The 18,809-nt window shown below is 38.3% G+C and overlaps 1 protein-coding gene across 2 annotated transcripts; it reads right to left on the bottom strand.

Moving 5' to 3' along the window:
* Window positions 1–1,251: 1,251 nt before the first annotated feature.
* Window positions 1,252–18,559, bottom strand: SERPINB10 (serpin family B member 10). 2 transcript variants are annotated; one of them, XM_081098045.1, is made up of 8 exons: window positions 18,462–18,526; window positions 13,933–14,014; window positions 11,605–11,670; window positions 11,022–11,159; window positions 9,904–10,021; window positions 6,130–6,272; window positions 4,271–4,426; window positions 1,252–1,796 (listed from the first exon to the last, which is right to left on the bottom strand). In XM_081098045.1, the coding sequence occupies exons 3-8, from the start codon at window positions 11,605–11,607 to the stop codon at window positions 1,392–1,394; spliced, it is 963 nt and encodes a 320-aa protein (XP_080954171.1). In that variant the 5' UTR covers window positions 11,608–11,670; window positions 13,933–14,014; window positions 18,462–18,526; the 3' UTR covers window positions 1,252–1,391. The 2 variants fall into 2 exon arrangements, with proteins under 2 accessions (XP_080954171.1, XP_080954170.1); XM_081098044.1 differs by having other exon boundaries at window positions 1,253–1,796; window positions 13,838–14,014; window positions 18,462–18,559.
* Between the last annotated feature and the right edge of the window lie 250 nt (window positions 18,560–18,809).

Genomic DNA, 18,809 nt, shown 5'->3' with positions numbered 1-18,809 from the left:
TACAGGCAACCTAATACCCCAAGGCTGAGATTCAGACTTCTTTGAAGGTATGGCTGACACAGAAATGTGCCTTCTGCCAGTGGCAAAGAAATTTGCCGGAGGTCAGAACTGGTTCACAGAAGCTGTCTGCATTACAGGAAGGTGTGGGCAATCTACAGCTGGCCCATGGAAGCAAAATGCCAGGCAGCAAAATCCCCAAAGTGATTTCTTTCATTGCGACTTAATATGAGGTGTTCCATAAAGAGATGATAAAATATCATATATATTACAATTTTCCATCTTTATAGCTAAGACATTGTCATTGGTTTAGTACATTTTATTGTACTCATTTATATAATAATGTTCAGGTCAGACCCACTCTTCCATTTGTTAAATAAAGTCAAACAAGCAATCTAGAGTGACACAATCAATCTTCTCTAAAAGCAGAATAACAGCTGGTGAGACTACCAATAAGCAGTTTCTGGAGAGCCGAGGCACTCACCTAGGCTCTGTCCTGTTGCTTCTCCCCTGAGACCTCTCAGCTTCATATTCCCAGCTTTAATAAATGTCCTCTAAAAATTACTTGGACTTGTACTGTGAAATCTTTCCTGCACAAAGTCAAGAACCCACACATTACAGGCCGACCCTGCTCAGAGCTTGCTCCCTTTCCAGTGACACTAATATCTAACATGACCAAGACACATCTGTGAAAACGAAGAAGCCAACATTGGTACATTGCTGTTAAGTAAATTCCAAATTTCATTTGGCTTTCACTAGCTTTTCCATTAATGTGAACAGAGTATTTTTAAATAGATAACAGAAAAGGGGGGTTTAATTTTCCAGTAGTAATTTATGAACTATCAAAATTATACTTCTAAAAAACTCTTGTTTATCAATATATCATCTTTATAAAGATTTTTCTTCATTAAATGATGCATGTGAAACATAAGTGATAATACCATGACAGGCAGCTCAAGAATTATAAGGCATTCAGTTGAATAGCATAGTAGTTCTGAAATGTAAATAAAAGCCGCATTAAAAAAACGTCTAGTGGTAGAAATACAATTTGCCATTCTTTCTAGCCATAAAGATATGACAGTATCCAAGTTTCTTAATATTAAGGAATTCATGCTTGTGCTGGCTATGATTCCCCGTGCTGTAAATAATATCTTCTATTATTTTTACTCTTCTGTAGTCTGATGCCTGGATGTCATTTTTTAAATATAATAAATATTATAGTAATATTTGAAAAAAAGATATGACAGTATCATTAGAATGCATTATTTCAAGATTTATTTTCTAATATTCAAATGTGAAAAATATCTAGACTGCAAACTATTTTTTATTATAATTGTTTTTCCATCTTATGATGTATTTTTCACGTCGTCTTGTTTGATGAGGAAGAAGCAGGCTTAGGGGGAGCAGAATCTCCCATAAAAGAGAATGGTGTTGGTTTTGTTGTGCCTGATGAAGAAGAGGAATGGGTGGTCTGCACTGAATTCAATGGATGGGAGTTTCATTCGATAACTCACCTCACTCCCACTACCAGCTGCAGCCTCTGTACCTTCTTCATTTATTTCCACAAAGGACTTGTGGAAAACATTGGACAGAAATAGGTTTTTCTCTGGGGACATTCCTGAGAAATCAGCCTTGCTCTGGCTAAAGGCATCGCTCATCCCCATGCTGCTTAGGGCTAACTTGAGATCATAAGACTCTTCCAGCTTGAACTTGGGAAGGTGCAGCTTCACATCATACATCTCCATCATGTCTGCGCTGGTCCACTCACTCAGCTTTTCATAGGTGGCGGCCTTTTCCAGCTGCAGGTGTGGAACCAAGGGAGAAAAAGTCAGTAATTCCAAAGTGGAGTGGGAAATATTGGTTGAGTGAGATCTCTATATAATTGATGAATTACGATTTCTCCCAGTAACAAAACACACATGTATGGAAATTCTTTGGGTCACAACATCTTTCACATGGTTAACCTACAGAATCTTTGTTCTGCAGATTGATGGTTCTCAGGATGTAAGAGAATTCTATCTTGATTAATAATGAAAGTACTTCTATGATAATATGCAAAAGATGAAAAAATACACTCAGATACATAAAAAATAGATACAATTTACATGTTGTCTACACAAAAGCATATACTATAGGACAAGTTGTAAGTCCTATACAAAAACCATTAGTGTGTTCTTTAGTTTTTTTATTGATTAAGGTATTACAAATGTGTCTTTATCCCCCCATGGTCCCCTCATGCCCCCAGTTTTGCCCTCATCCTCACCCCCTGTTGTCTGCGTCCATCGCTTATGCTTATATGCATGCATACAAGTCCTTTGATTGATCTCTCCCCCTTAACCCAACCCTCCCATTCCTTCCCTCTGAGGTTTGAGCATCTGATTGATGCTTCTCTGTTTCTAGATCTGTTTTTATTCACCAGTTTATGTTGTTCATTATAGTCCACAAATGAGTGAGATCATGTGATATGTATCTTTCTCTGACTGACTTATTTCCCTTAACATAATATTCTCCAGCTCCATCATAAAAAATGAATTTAATTTGCATGTTGTGTACACAAAAGCATATACTATAGGACAAGTATGTCAGGGCACAAAAACCATTAGTTTTATTAACATAGGAGATAATTTTTTAACATAAAATCTGAGATAGAATAAGATGTCTATAATCACAACAATATGAATTTAGTAACCATAAACAATGCAAAGAAAGAAAGAAAAAACCCAAAAAGATAGGGAAATCCCCAAATCTTAAGAGTAATGACTTTTAAAAATTGATTAGTAACATTGGTTAATAAACTTACATAGGTTTCAGGTATACAATTCTATAATACATATCTGAATATTGTATTGTGTGTTCACCACCCCAAATCAAGTCTCCTTCCATTACCATCTATCCCTGAGTAATGACTATTTTTATAGTGATTTTGGGGGTGCTTTTTCTCCTCTTTATGTTATAAATTTTAAAATAATAAATATATATGTATGTATATATACATATGTGTATGTGGAGAAAAAGTTTTTGAGTTTTTTTTAATAACCTGTTTGTTTCAAAGTATGTTCTTTTGCTACTTTGTGAGTTTAGTTTTCTAGACCCAAGTTTTGCTGTCAATGACATACTTATAAATGGCATACATTAATAATGTGACCATATCTTAAGTTCAGGAACCTGCACTCTTAGGAAGAAAGGCTTATCTTGTAAGAATGTGACTCTCATGGTTTAGTGTCCACACATGGTCTTATTTTTACCATCGTCTCCAGTTTCAAAAATTTTATGATACAGTGGGAAATATTTTCTACATACTAGTAGGACCATGGAAACTTCTAAGTATAAAAAGTCTAGCACACATAAAAAATTAAGCATTGTGCAAAGAAAGACAGGCCATCTGCAGAGAAATCAATGTTCAATTTAGACATGCAAACTACTCAGAAATGTCATCTGGCCAAAATTATATCAGGCTTAATAGAAATGTGGCTGACAAACAACTTAAATAATACTTGAAGATGATACTTATATAGACTATTTCTTCAAAAGACTGTTTACATGATAAAACTGTGTTTACAATTTTTGGAAGTAAATTTAATGTTTTAAAATGTACATCTAATGCTACTTTAATGCAGGTGATTAAAAATTAATCTCCCATACTAGCCAGTTTTGCTCAGTGGATAGAACCTCAGTCCATGGACTGAAGGGTCTCAGATAAGATTCTGATCAAGGGCTAGTAACCTCAGTTGTAGGCTCAATCCCCAGGCCTGGTCAGAGCATGTGCAGGAGGCAACCAATGGATGTGTCTCTCTCACATCAATGTTTCTCTCTCTCAGTCTCTCCCTCAGGAACCTGCACTCTTAGAAATAAAGGCTTATCTCATAAGAATGTGACTCTTCTTACAAGGTAAGAGAGATAGGCTTCCACTCTCTCTAAAAAATATTAATGGAAAAATACCCTCGGGTGAGGATTAACAAAAAAAAATAAAAAAATTTCCCATTAGGTAGGTCCTGCCAGAGGGAGAAGAAAGACCTGAACGATCAATCCACATAACTTTGTGACTGACCATATCTGTATCTGTTGTTCATGTTGCTGTTTGTGGGACTACCCCAGATTACAGGTGTCTATCAATTACTGACACTTTCTAAGGAATAGCCATATCATCCTTACAGAGTTTTGTGAAGCTGAAATGGTATTGGTTGCCTTCCTCTACAAGTTAGGAGACAGGGAAGCCATATTACATGGGGGTAAACACCAGAATCATCCTCATGTCAGACAGATGATGTCTTACCTGATCCAGCCCACCGATGTCTTCTGGCAGCAGTATGAACAGGCTGAGGGCACGGCTCTCATAGTAGAGTTGAAGGCCGATTGCTTGTGGATTTTCTATGTGAAAAACGGGAAGCTTTTTTTTCATCCACATCATTTGCACTGGTTTGCTTGTAGTCTATAGAAAATAAGTAGCAAAGTCACTGAGGAGGTGTTCCACCAAATCCTTCATTCTTTATCCTCATTGGTCCCCAGGAGTCTTGGGCAAGGGCTAATTTGGTGATCCTCTGCTAAATACTGAATAAAGTTATTCAGACTTTGCTCTCTGAAAATATGTCTTCTACTGGATAGCATCATGAACAGGTGATATGGAGTTTCATTCTTTAACATTATTGTGGCAACATGTATATATCATAGTTGCTCATTCTATCAAACACTTAAAAGATTATATAATCTTATGCAAACTATGTAAGTGCCAATGATTCAGATACTGAATAAGGTGTGTTTCAAAGGCAAACATTTTGAGAAAGTATTTCAGTTTCATAAAAAATGGAAATTCACTAAGAGAATGAGGAGATAAGCAATACACTAGGAGAAAATATTTACAAAACACACCCAATAAAGGACTGGTATGCAAAATTTACAAAGAACTCTTAAAAACTCAGTGGTAATTAAGCAGACAACCCAATTTTAAAAATAGGCAAAAGATCTGAACAGACACCTCCTCAAATAGAAAGAGAGAGAGAGGAGAGAGAGAGAGAGAGAGAGAGAGAGAGAGAGAGAGAGAGAGAGAGAGAGAAGTGAGATTATGTTTTTGAGACTCTCGGGTTGCCACTCTAGGACATGTCAGTTTCTCTTATTTACATGAGTCAATGCTAACACAATTCACATTTTACTGGAGCTAGTTTGGAATGCTTTCCTCTCGCTTGCAACTGAAAACTCCTGCTGAATATACCAAGGTGACTATCTAGCTCAATTCTGGTTAGCCTTCCCCATTATTATCCCACTGATTGGGAACTGCTTATTGCATACATCCACAGGATTTCAGCAATAGGTCCTCAGCAGCACTGTTTGTATGAGATGTCCCACCCCAGACTAAACCCCTTTTGCAAACTTTGTCCAATCAGTTCCTTTCCCAGGAATTTTGGAATGAGATCTATTAGAATGTCTTGCGAATGGAAGAGGTGCGTGGGTAGCCAGGTTCTGCCATTGCCAACTGGGAAGAAGAGGAAGTTAGACCTCAGCTTGAGAGAAGAATGATGAGAGAAACAGTTGAAAAGGTAGAGAATGAATCCTGACAGCATTTGGATCCTTGTTTCCATGCAAGTCCCAAGTTCCAGCCACCTACTGGCCCTTGGATTCTATGAGATATAGCTGCCATCTTATGTTTGTTTCTGTTTTTGCTGTAGTGGGTTCCTAGTACAAAAATAAGTGTGTTATGTCCTAGCATGAATAGAAACCTTAATGAGAGAGGTGATTTTTTTAATTTTTTGGGGTTTTTTTGTGGGTTTTTTTTTGGTAGAAGATAGTATAGGTTTAGTAGAACAAAAACAGAAGTAATATTGAAGACTTTCGGTTCTAGTAGACTTCTAACTTAATCACTTAACCACACTGTATTGCTCACCTGGGAAACAAATATAACTTATTTCTCTAGCTTACTTGTAGCAAGGACTGAGTGATAACATACGTGAATAGTCTATTTTTTAGAGAAAAGGAGATTTCAAGGTGGGATGAAATTGGGAATGCTCACTTTAGCCATCTGTGCCCTAGTAAGAGCCATACTTTATAAGAACATATATTTAAAAAGAGGATTGAATTTAAAATAGGATCCCCTTTACAAGGCCACATGAAAATCCATGCTGATTATTAAATGATTCCTACCTTGTTTATTCTGAAAGGCTTTTCTGTGGTGTCTTGGACTAAGAATTGATGTTCCCAGGTTCCTTTAAAGTAAAGGGCATTCACCAGGACCATTTTGGTTGCAGAATCTACAGCATCATCAGGTAGGAGATTCAGAATTTTTCCTAGAAGAGCAAAAGGACAGATTCAAATGGTTTAGTTAAATCTCGATGACATACCACACTTATAAAAATGATGATCATGAAATATTATAATCCAAACCAGGAAGCCACCTTTTTAAAAAAATATTTTATTGATTTCAGAGAGGAAGGGAGAGAGAGAGGGAGAGAGAGATAGAAACATCAATGATGAGAGAGAATCATAGATCAGCTGCCTCCTGCATGCCCCCTCCAAGGAACTGAGCCCTTAACCCATGCATGTGCCCTGACCGGGAATTGAACTGAGACCTCCTGGTTCATAGGTTGATGCTCAACCACTGAGCAACACTGGCCAGGACAGGAAGTTAGCTTTGGTAGAATACTATGAACAGATCTTATTCAAATTTTATCAGTTGTTCCAATAACTTATTTTTCTGGACTAGAAAATGATCCAAGATCTCAAGCTGTGCTTAGTTGTCATTTCCTCTTAGTTGTTAGTCCTCTTTAACCTGGGAGAGTTTCTCAGTCAACGCTTGTCTCCCATGACCTTGATACTTTTGAAAAAGTTTTATAAGAATGTCCATCAGCCCTAGCTGCTTTGGCTCAGTGTATAGAGCCTCCATCTGCAGACTCAAGGGTACTGGGTTCGATTCCAGTCAAGGGCACATGCCTGGATTGCAAGCTCGGTCCCCAGTAGGGGGCATGCAGGAGGCAGCCAATCAATGATTCCCTCTCATCATTGATGTTTCTATCTCTCTCTTCCTCTCTAAAATCAATAAAAATATATTTTAAAAAATGAATGTCCATCAATTCTTAGTTCAAATTTGTCTGATGTTTCCTCACAGATAATATTTAGGTTACAGATTTTTTTTTTAGAATGCTACCATTGTGGGTTTGTATCCTCCAACCCCTGAAGAGATGTGAACTGGCTCTTGTGAGCCTTTGCTATGGACTCCAACATACCCCTCAACCGCTGGTCTTCACAGGGGCATCTCCCAAACACTGCAGCTTTATTTAAAAGTTCTAAGGGCAGCACTTCTAGAGATTCCACTAGCTCAGAGGTGTGGTTTGAACATGTCTACTCAAAACAAAACAAAACAAACATCCCCCCTATGAAACAGACCTTTAGGTTTTAGAAATTAAATATAAATTTGGTTTTCAATGCTGATGTGAAAATTTCCTGAAACTTTCATATTTGTTTTTCTATCTGATTAAAGACAGTATATTAAACTTAATTTGAAAAATTTTTTGTGATTTAACCTGGGGAGTCATGTGTCATTTTTTAAATATGGTTTTTGCACAGAAGTTGTTTTTTTTAAGCTCTGTGTCATACTAAGTGAATTATTCTATCATTTGATAGAGTTGTAGATGTAAATAGAGAGCATATCGAGGACTGAGGTTTACACAGGTTGATCTCAAGTTAGTTGGCATCCAGAGGATTTAAGTTTCATTGCCTTGTTCTCTGGGTTCAAACGTTTTCAAGGAGCATAGCCTCTTGAATCCACATCCGTGTTGTTAGTTTATTTGACAAAGGATGTACAAAATGTATTTACAGACAACTTCAAAGTAATGCAGAGCAAATGGACTCTTCTAAGAAATGTTCTACTATCCTCTTCAGAGTTAAAGTGCCACCTACTGGCTTGCACATTGCACACATCCTTGGTAGCTCTAGGTAATGAATGGGAAGGGCATTGGCTTCACAAATATTCAGGTTACTGGTAAGTCCTGCTGGGCACATATTAATGTGACACTAGAGGTTCCTATTTGCCAAGCGCATGATAGATTTTGAGATTACAAATATGCACACAATAACCTTCCCCAATTCCTCACATTTTAGGAGCTTATAGATTATAAGGAAAAAAATAGGAAAAAAATTGTAGCAACACATGACAGGTATTATCTTGGAGAATTTGACTCTGAATGCCTTGTGTTCTGGTAGTTCATGCAGCTATTTGGAAAAAGACCTATTCGAAGGGCCAAGGAAAGAAGCTTCTTTCGAGTGGTTCAGATAGAACTTAGGCATGCTGAAGAGTTTCTAGCAATGTCTCCATAAGGATGCAACAAAGTCAAAGTTCCTGAATAGCTGGTCAATTTTTTTACTTAAACTGATGTTGAATAGCTGCCAAATAGCAGATATTTGTGTCCAATGTGTAAAACAACATACAGAAAAATTTCAGCTTTCTCCCCCATTGGAAGGTTCAACTTCTAAGAAATAGAGTCCACAGGGCCAGTGGGAGGAATGTAGACATGAAATTAGGGAAACAGGGACTTAAAAGCTCTGACCACGTCCAGGGTGGGCATAATTTTGGGGACCTCTTACTGGATGAGTGCTATGACAACAGAGGATTTTTCAAAGTGTGCCCACTGTGTATTTTGACCATATAGTGACCATAATCTGAAGTTTACGCTTTCCTCCATAATGTAAAGTATTTGTTCAGGTCTTCTAAAACATCTGTGTTGTTGAATATGGTAGCCACCAGACACACAAGTCTACTTAAATTTAAATTAAAATGAACTAAAATTTAAAAATTCAGTTCCTCTGTTGAGTTAGCCACATTTCAAATCATCTCTGGTCACATGTGGATAGAACATGTGACTGTATCAAATTGGGCAATGCAGATGTATGGCACATTTGTCATCACAGGAAGATTTCCAGGACAGCTCTGGCATCTAGACAGTTATCATTCCCCTGGAGTGTGCCAACCCCACTGGGGAAGCATGACAAGGACCAAGCTATGCAGCATCTGATGACAGGTCTCCTCTCAGGTCTAAAAGGCTTTGCTGGGTGAAAAGGTAGCAGATTACTTATTTGCTCGTAGCTTCCCTATGTGTAGGGTTCCCAACTGTCTTCCAGACAACATACTTGACACTGGGCTAAAAATTTAAGGCCAGAGATCTAGTTTAGTCCCTTACTATTCTTCTACCCCTTACTATTCTCCTACCTCTGCCATGTTGAATTTGAGTTGCATATTACTATGGGCTGTTCCTTCTACAGTCCTATTTGGTCCTCTTGTAAACTGGAGCAGTGCAAGTACCCAGTAAATGCTAGCTAATTCTAATTCTAAAAGAGTCAACTTTTGGATGACTCAAAATCAGGAATGAGTTCAATATAATGGTCATTTTTGCCTCACCATGGCTTTTGAAAGTTACATGAAAAAGGAACTGAGAATTTAGGGCTGCCAATTTCCTCAGTTCACTCCAATGAACATTAATTTTCTGAATAACAACTATGAGTGGGCTTTTTATATGTTATTTATTCAAAGCTGAAACCAGAGCTATTATGCATGGGATCCTTCAGGGGAGGCAGTTGAAATGAAGCATCAGAGTTAATTTCAATAACACTGTGGACAGTGTAACAATAAACAATGCTTGTCCCTAGCCTGTTTGGCTCAGTGGATAGAGTGTCAGCCCGCGGACTGAAGGGTCCCCATTTTGATTCCAATCAAGGGCACATGCCTAGGTTGTGGGCTCCATCCCTAGTGTGGGATGTTTCTCTCTCTCTCTCTCTCTCTCTCTCTCTCTCTCTCTCTCTCTCTCTCTTCCTCCCTCCCTCCCTCTTTCTCTCTCGCTTCCTTCCTCCCTGAAATCAATAAAAAATATTTTTTTAAAACCAATGCTTGGAGAGATCATGCGGATGGGCACCTTGGTGACAGCTTACCCTCAGTCTGGCTTTCAACCCAAGCGTTGATCTCCTTTCTGATTTGGTCAGAAGCTCCCAAAAAGTCCACAGGCTGTGGCTCTGCACCAAAGTATGCTTTCATGTCTTCTAAATATTTCTGAAAGATACCGGTAAAATTTCCTTTTGTAGAGTTTTTCCAAAACTGATAAATCAAGTCTATTTAGGTTATCAAAAAGCTAGATAGAAGAACAATTGTACACACACACACACACACACACACACACACACGCACACACACACACTGCTCCATTCTCTCTTTCCCACTCCTGTTTTGGTCAAAGACTATACTCCTCCTCTTTAAATTTTTCTGGGCTCTGACTAGCCATGAAAAACTCCAGGTATAGAAGGAAGGTCTGCCACCCACAGCTCTGACATTACTGCTTGAAATCTCAAGATAGGTTTATTGATTCTACTGCTATCCCTCCACCCTGCGCAATGTCCTTGCTTTTTGTCTACTGGACCCCTCTGTCCTCCTGCTCCTTTCTAAGATGTGCCAAAGATGTAATGGACAAATATGAGACAAGTAAATGCTTGTCATGGCTCCTGGGTAGACCCCTCTGAGAAGCCTTTGAGTCTGAACTAAGGATGAAGTCATGGCCTACTCCATGGAATTCCAACCACCCAAGAAAGGACAAAGTTGATATTATTCCATGTTAAGAATCTTCCATAATCTCTAAAGTCATGATAGAAAATGACTTGTCTGATTCCAATATCAACTTTGCTCTCCATTACACAGTTTCCAGGCATATTCCTCTGTCCAACATCACCCTCTGCTCCTTCAGATTTACCCTACATCCATACTCTACATATTTTATTCCATTTCCCATGAAGCAAATGTTGGCACACAGATTATATAAACCACATTTATATCTTACTACTTTGGATAAAGATCTGCTCACTAGACCTGGTTTGAGACCTATTATTGGTTTTCTTTACAACTAGACACTTATTGGTTGGTCTAAATGATTGTTTACCAGAAATCTTGACCACATTAAAGTTGTCCCTGGGATCCCTAAAGAAATGTACAAAGAGTTCATTGATTGATTTCACATGGCTCTTTGTTTCCCATCAGCTTTAAATAACATATTTGCACTTACTTTGAGAAATGGGTAAGTTTTTTCTGCATATATCCCATTGGCTGTTTTAAGAACATAGGCATTACTGGGACTGTTGATTTCGGAGATGAGTGTTTGGAAATTGGAGTGTATTTCTTCAACCTTCCCCAAGTTGAAATCCTTTAAAAGAAAAGGGATTAGTCTAATAAAAACATTGAACAAGAATCGTATATATAGGAACATCCTACAACTAAATGAAATAATTTGGTGTATTGTGAACAAAAAGATGAAATTAATTATAAAATAGATAAATGTTTTCTCTAATGTTACCAGGGCAAAAACATAAAATAATTGAGGGCATCATTTCCTTCACAGTTACTTTGCAAAAACAGGAATAATTTTGAAAGTAGAGCAGTTTTGAAAGAGAAGCAAAAGAGGAGAAGAGATGAGGTTAAAAAAGATAACCCTTCCAAAAAGTGTAGACATTCAGTATTACAAAAAAATTTTAACATATGTTTCTAAGAATATTTATCCAGTAAAGTTTGCTTAACTTAGTCATTAACATGCGGATGCTGAAAGTGGTTTCCCCCTTATCAGCAAATGGATATTAAAATATAAAATATACCATTTTCCTTTTCTTTTCACATTCAGGATAAGATTTGATGTCCTGATCCCTGTTAAATTGAAGCACCTATAATTTCAATAAAAAGACAATATTTGAGTGCACTTTGCAGAGAAATAATCATATCAAACACACCTTGATAAATACATTGCTACAGAACATATAATTAATGAACCAAGGGGGTTCTGATTTGATTTAACAGTATGTTAGCTGAACTAGTACACTAGGTCAAGAGTTGCTTTTAGCCCAGCCAGCATGGCTCAGTGGTTGAGCGTGGAACTATGAACCAGGAGGTCACAGTTCAATTCCTGGTCAGGGCACATGCCCGGGTTGTGAGCTCCATCCCCAGCATGGAGCGTTCAGAGGCAGCCAATCAATGGTTCTTTCTCATCATTGATGTTTCTATCTCTCTTTCCCTCTCCCTTCCTCTCTGAAATCATTTCTTTTTTTAAAAAAGAGTTGCTTTTAAATAAAATTTTTAAAAGTCTGATTTAAGTTGCTCTTTATTTTAATATTTTATATAGGACATTTAGGATGATGTTGGAAATGCCCTTAGAGGTAAAATTCTCTTGTTTCCCAAGTTTCATTTTTGTCTATGGTTGCTTTGAAAAGAAGGCTAGGTGTTCAACTGAGTCCAATTAGCAATTTAAGCAAAAGTCACCACCCAATTATCTGGAAAATGCAAGGGTTTTCATTGTTTTTCCTAGGTTAGTGCTTTTGTTCCCATTGTCTATCACCACTTGACATATGGATGAATTCTTTATTTACACCCCAGAGTTTTATTTGCAGGTTAACAGGAAGGATGTGGGCACCCTTGTTTCCCCTGAATTGTACAACAGTAAAAAAACAGAGCGATAATTCCGTCTCCCACATCCTGACCCAGCTCACAGCGAGGAGCAAAGTCTGACCAAAGCTCCTGCTGACACACAGTGACAGCACAGGGACCATTTGCCACAGGGAAAAGGGGTGCAAACTGAAGCTGTTAATGTTTAAATACATATGAATAAAACAAGGGCAAGAGACACCCAGCAATATATTTATATGAAACAGACCCAAAGTGAAATTCACCTAAGATTGTCTATCGCTGAATGGTTAAACCTCTGATAATTAATTATTAACCAGGATTCTATTGTTGTTGTTTTAAACCCCATAGTATCTTGTGAACTACAAGAATAAAGTTGATAGCCTAAGCCCAAATTCACAGAATATATATTCTGCCTGTCTTATCCAGAATTACTGGCTGTACCCATGTCCATACTTGGCACAGAAGACACCTTCTTTTGTGGAAATTCTGTCATTTGGTCTTTCCATTGTTGTATGATTTAGGGATGGATTTATTCTTTTTTGGTTTATTTTTATTTAAAATACACACACACATATATGTATAAGTTTACACATGCATGCATACACATATATATGTGGCTATTTTATTATGTTTTTTATCTATGCTTACACATACACACATACATACACCATGTTTTGAGGATGCTTATTCCAAGTCAGTAATTGCTTATACAATAATATTGTTTTGTATTTTCATGCTCCAAATAGGCTTTTTAAATTCATCAAAACAAATAGGGATTGAAAAAGGAAACAACCAAGGTACAAAGAACAGAATTCACTTGACTTTTCTATTTGTGTTTTCAAGAAAATCCTTCTGAAATTCAAAACATACTAATTCTACTATTTAATGTTTGAGCCATTACTTCTTGAAATGTCTTGATAGTCCAAATAAAATAATTTTTGGTGTTGAACCAAATTTGATAAACTCATCATCTCTGTGTATGATTTTGCTAGAGAATACAGGCTCTTAAATGGTTTTCCTAGCAAATCAACTTCCTTTCCCAGACTTTCTCTTATGGCCTATAAAACTTTTCAAACTATATTTTTATTTATTTCAGAGAGGAAGAGAGAGGGAGAGAGATATAGAAACATTAATGAGGAAAGAGAATCATTGATCAGCTGCCTCCTGCATGCCCCACACTGGGAATCAAGCCCACAACCCGGGCATATGCCCTGACCAAAAATTGAACTTTGACCTCCCAGTTCATAGGTCAATGCTCAACCACTGAGCCATGCCGGCCAAGCTAGAAAACTTTTTAAAGTGCATCTTTTGTTTTGGAAAATATGGCTATAAAATGTGAGCTATCTGGAATTTGGAAGAAAAATGAAGATAATAATAAAAAAAATAAAGAAAACATTTTGTTTTAAGGCAAGACTGAGCTTTGCCACTCACCTGGGCTATTTGGGATGCAGTGGTACATCTGGTGCCCAAATACACCATGGCTAAGGAGGTTGAGATGCCCCAAGGAGAAAAGAAAATATTTTTACCCTCAGCAGACTCAGCTAGCTTTTTGCTAAATTCCAGGGCAAATTGGTTGATTGATTTTGTTAGAGAATCCATTGGGAAAATCTAAAAAAAAAGGAGAGAGAGGCCATGTTAATAATTTTAATAATCCTTTCCATTCATTTTACTTTTGTAAAACAATTTGTTAGCTTACATGTTACTTTTTAACTATGCTTCAGTGAAATGACACGAATATATATTATCCAATTTGTATTCATAAGACCTCAATGGACTTATGGACTTTAAAAGCATATTAGTCCAACATTATTAGTTTACATATTGGAAAACTGAAGTCCAGGGTGTTTAAGAAAATTGTTTCAAATTTTAGTGCTGATGTACATCAGAGAACAGTTGGGTTCTGGTGTGTCAGCAGCTCCTTGTTGAGACTGTCAAGATGAAAGTGGCAGTGGAACCAGGCCCCCCTCTCAGCCAGTGCCTCTTTTCAATACACTGCACTACTGCTGACTTTACACAGAAAATGAGAAATAAGGATGCCTCTCTTCAACTTTGTACTTTTTCTCACCCAGTTTCATCCATATTTTTATTTTTATTTTTTAACCTTATTTACCACTTTTAAAATGCCTTTTCTCCTCCTTTATTGAAATCCAACTCTGTCCAAGGACCTTCTTTTCCCCTGAAAGCTTTTCCTGACCTTTGGGGTAAACAGGAGCATGTCTGCCACCAGGTCCCATAACATAGCTCTGGCCATGTACTTGACATTGGTCACACTGTTAGTTCTATTTCTATCTTTCCAACTCCAGAGTAAGTTTCTCCAGAGCAAAATTTTATTATGCTACTTCATACATCCCGCATCTATTAATCACACTTTGCACAAAATGGATTCATAGGAATACTTTTGTGCATCGTGTTCATTGTTGGGCTCTAGCTACCCTTTTTTGTTTTGTTTTGTTTTGTTTTTAGCTCCTTAAACTTGAAATCATGCACAATTTAATGGAAAGTGCTTGTAGAGAAACCAAGATTTTTTTGCCTTTATTCTCACTCACTTTTGACCCTCTGAAACTGGTCTTCTTGAACAAAGGAGCTCAGGATTTCTCTCTCTCTCTCTCTCTCTCACTTTTGATATTATATTCAACTTTTAAATATCACCTTTAGTTACCCTAACATTTTAATTTAAGTCTTTTCGAGCCGGGTCTCTATTTTTAAAAATACCAGTTAAATTTACTGTCACTTTATAATCATACTAGAGGCCCGGTGCACAAAAATTTGTGCACTCGGGGGGGAAGGGGGTGTCCCTCAGTCCTGCCTGTGCCCTCTCGCAGTCTGGGACCACTCAGGGGATGACCACCTGCTGGCTTAGGACCGCTCCCCAGGGGATTGGGCCTAAGATGGCAATCAGACATCTCTGGCAGCCCGGCAGCCCACGGGGGATGTCCACTTGCCAACAGGGAGCAAGCCTAAACTATAGTCGGACATCCTAGCACTGCTGAGGAGGCAGGAGAGGCTCCCACCACCACCACTGTACTGGCAGCCATCAACCTGGCTTGTGGCTGAGCAGAGCTCCTCCCATGTGAGAGTGCCCTGACCACCAGGGGGAAGCTTCTGCATTGAGCATCTGCCCCCTGGTGGTCAGTGTGTGTCATAGTGACCAGTCATTCCCAGTCCTTCTGCTGTTAGGGTCAGTTTGCATATTATCCTTTTACTATATAGGATAGAGGCCTGGTGCACGGGTGGGGGCCAGCTGGTGTGCCCTGAAGGGTGTCCCGGATCAGAGTGGGGGTCCCTCTTGGGTGCCTGGACAGCCTGGATGAGAGGATGATGGCTGTTTGCAGCTGGTCACACCCCCTTCAGGGTGGGGGTCCTGTTTGGGTGCCTGGCCATTCTGGGTGAGGGGTTGAGGGCCATTTTCAGGCTGGCGGGTGACTGAAGCTCCCAACCTCTCCTTTTTTTTCTTTTTTTTTTCTTTTTTATTCTGGGATTTATTTACCTTCTATGGCTGTCACTGGAACTGAGAGCCGGCTTTAGCTCTGTGGCTCAGCTCCAGCTCTGAGATCTCGGCTGCTGAAAGCAGGTATCTGGGTTTGTTTGGCTTCTATAATTGAAACACTGTTGCAGCTCCAGCTCTGAGGCCCGGCTGGCTGAAAGCAGGTTTCTGGGGTTTGTTTAGCTTCTATAATTGCAACATTGTTTCTTAGAGTGCAGCTCAGAGGCCAGCAGTGGCAGGTGGGGAACCTTGGCTTCCTCCATCACTGGAGCAAGCAAGCCTCCTGTTCACTTCAGCTGCCTGGCTGCCAGCCGCCATCTTGGTTGGCAGTTAATTTGCATATTTCCCTGATTAGCCAGTGGGAAGCATTTTGGAGGTATGGTTAATTACCATGTTTGTCTCTTATTAGATAGGATAATGTCTCAACCTTGTTAAATGATTAAAAATAAATCAAATTCCTGGGCCTGGAACCTAAGATATTGTCTAGAACTTAGTCTTCCACTGACACCACCTGACCCTCTGAGGAAACTTGAATGAGAACTTGAGAAAAGCCAGTTCTCCCTAGTCAAATAGTTGAATCAAGGGAGAGGCATGTGTAGGCAAAGTCTTGGTTTCATCATGACTGGGATTAAATGATACCATTGAAATTACTCTTATCCACAGTCTTGTACTTAACAAAACAGCTTCCAAGCCTCTAAATCACGTCCTAGTTCCAGCTCCTGCATATTCCAGAGGCTGATGCTAATCCTAGGCTGACATTGTTGATTAAAGGAAAAGGAAAAAAAAAGTTGAGTTTTATAGTAATGCTACACCCTCATAAAATATTAGAAACTTTCCTGTGAGTATTTTGTTTCTTATCAGATTCAATGCCAACTTGGAAATAATCTCTCTCTTTCTTTTAAGGTGATATTTATTCAGATAATGCTTTCTTTGCTGCCTATATATTACTTTGTCTTTTTAGAACTCATGCATTAAATTCATATGGAAAATGTTTGGCTGGTTAGCCAAACCATACTCAACACAAAGGGAGAAGAAGAGAAAATACTATCTTAGGGTCTGGGATTTTTATCTTTCTAACTAGTTATTCTAGAATTCAGTTACTTATAACAAATTCCTACAAACAATAATTCTTTCCAATGAAAGAGCTAATTTCTTGTGGAAAGCTAATATTCAGTTATCTCCCACATCATGAATTCTCTCATTATTATCATTATTAATAGATGTAGCCCTTATATATTAGCTCATATACAACAGAAAAAAAATTTTTTCACAGAAATTTACAGAAGCGCTAAGCCAGTCATTAGTAAAGTTTAACTCAACAGTGGAATGTGTTTTCCAAAGGATGCGAAATTTCAGGATGCAATTTTACAGGAAATAGTTTGTCCATATAAAGGTTGTACATTTTTTTTTCAGAGAAGACTGTAAATCTCTAAATCAGAAGCCTATTGTGCCTTTTTTAGAATTAAATGCTTTTTTGCTCAATCTGTAAAGGGACTTAGGGGAGAACTATAAAAATAGGAAAATGATGTCTTTCAGCAGAATGTCTCATTGTAAATACACATACTCTTGCATATCAGAATTGGAAAGAATTTCAGAGTCCCTCTAATCCAATTGCCTCATTTTATCAGCTAGGAAACTAAGGCCCAGAGACATTAAATGTGCCAACCAGCAGGCACAGCTATCCCATAGCAGAGTTATCGCTACAATCCCGTTCTCTGGATTCTGAATATACTTGGTTTTGTCATTGTATTTCATTGTCGCTAAGATTTTAATGGTAAATCAAGGAATTGGGTTATGAAAGAAGATGGACAAGGGGAGGGTGAAAAGAGGAATGATGATGAGGAGGATGGCATGGGAAGGAGTACCATGCCCTTTTCCACAAGAGGAGGTCCAAAGTCCCTTTACTTCCTCATGATCCTGATGATGTTTTCATCTACTTCATGGAGTTGAGCATATCAGAAGATGACATCTCCCCACCCCCCAGCATGTCTATATTCACCTAATGCTGTTTTCCAAAGGAAGTAGTAGCTTGGGATGTTTTATGATGAGCACCTAGCATAAGGTTGGGAGGAGAGGAGGGATTTATATTATTCGATGAAAGAGAGGAAAGATAATGGCTAATGGTATGGTGGCCAAGGCAGGAGTGTAGAGAGTCAAGCCATTAGTTCCACACATTAATGACTAGATTCAAATTCATGTTGCCAAGTGAAGGATTTGGGCTCAATTATTCTGAGAAGATTCTATTTCTCTGCCTAGGGTGACAGACACAGAAGTAGCAAATCCTGAAATGTGACTGAAAAAAACTTCATTCATAGTTTCACAATCCTAATAAAACTATTTTTCTAGCTTCTTTGGAAATAAATGCTCTCTCCCCCTTAGCCCTCTTTCCAGTAGAAACGTTGAGCCAGCTCGGGGTTAAATCTCTCTCTCTTGCACAGAATTCCCGGGAAATGGAGCTCTATATACTATTTCTGTTTCTGGGGCTCTTGATCATTTGTTTTTGAGCTAGGCACTTTAACAAAGAAGAAAAATATAAATAAACATTTTTAAACAAAGAATTATTTACAATACCTTGTTTTCTTCCCCTGGAGCAGAAGTGGAAATTCGTTTCTAAAGTAAGAAATTGTGGCTGAGTTAAGTAACTTTTAACTGTAGGAACTTAAAAAAGCGGTAACACCTCCCTCTTCTTAGCCCCACCCCTTTGATTCACTTTCACAAGCCCATACACTCTTCCTTTCAGGTTCATCATGGCCAGAAGCTCAAATCAAAAGACAGAGAAACAGATGAGCAAGGTTTTGCCTGCATTCTTTAATTACTCATATTTTCCATGTCTGTACACATGTGGAGACCTGAATTCTGACAAATTGTAACTCACAGTTTCCTTACTTAATCTCTCCTCTAATCTGCCAAATGGAAGTA

This window comes from Myotis nattereri, assembly GCF_964212035.1.
Source record: "Myotis nattereri genome assembly, chromosome: 8".
In the NCBI taxonomy this organism is placed as follows: Eukaryota; Metazoa; Chordata; class Mammalia; order Chiroptera; family Vespertilionidae; genus Myotis; species Myotis nattereri.
The sequence above is the reverse complement of the archived record's forward strand: the minus strand, read 5'-3'. Positions and strand labels throughout refer to the sequence as shown.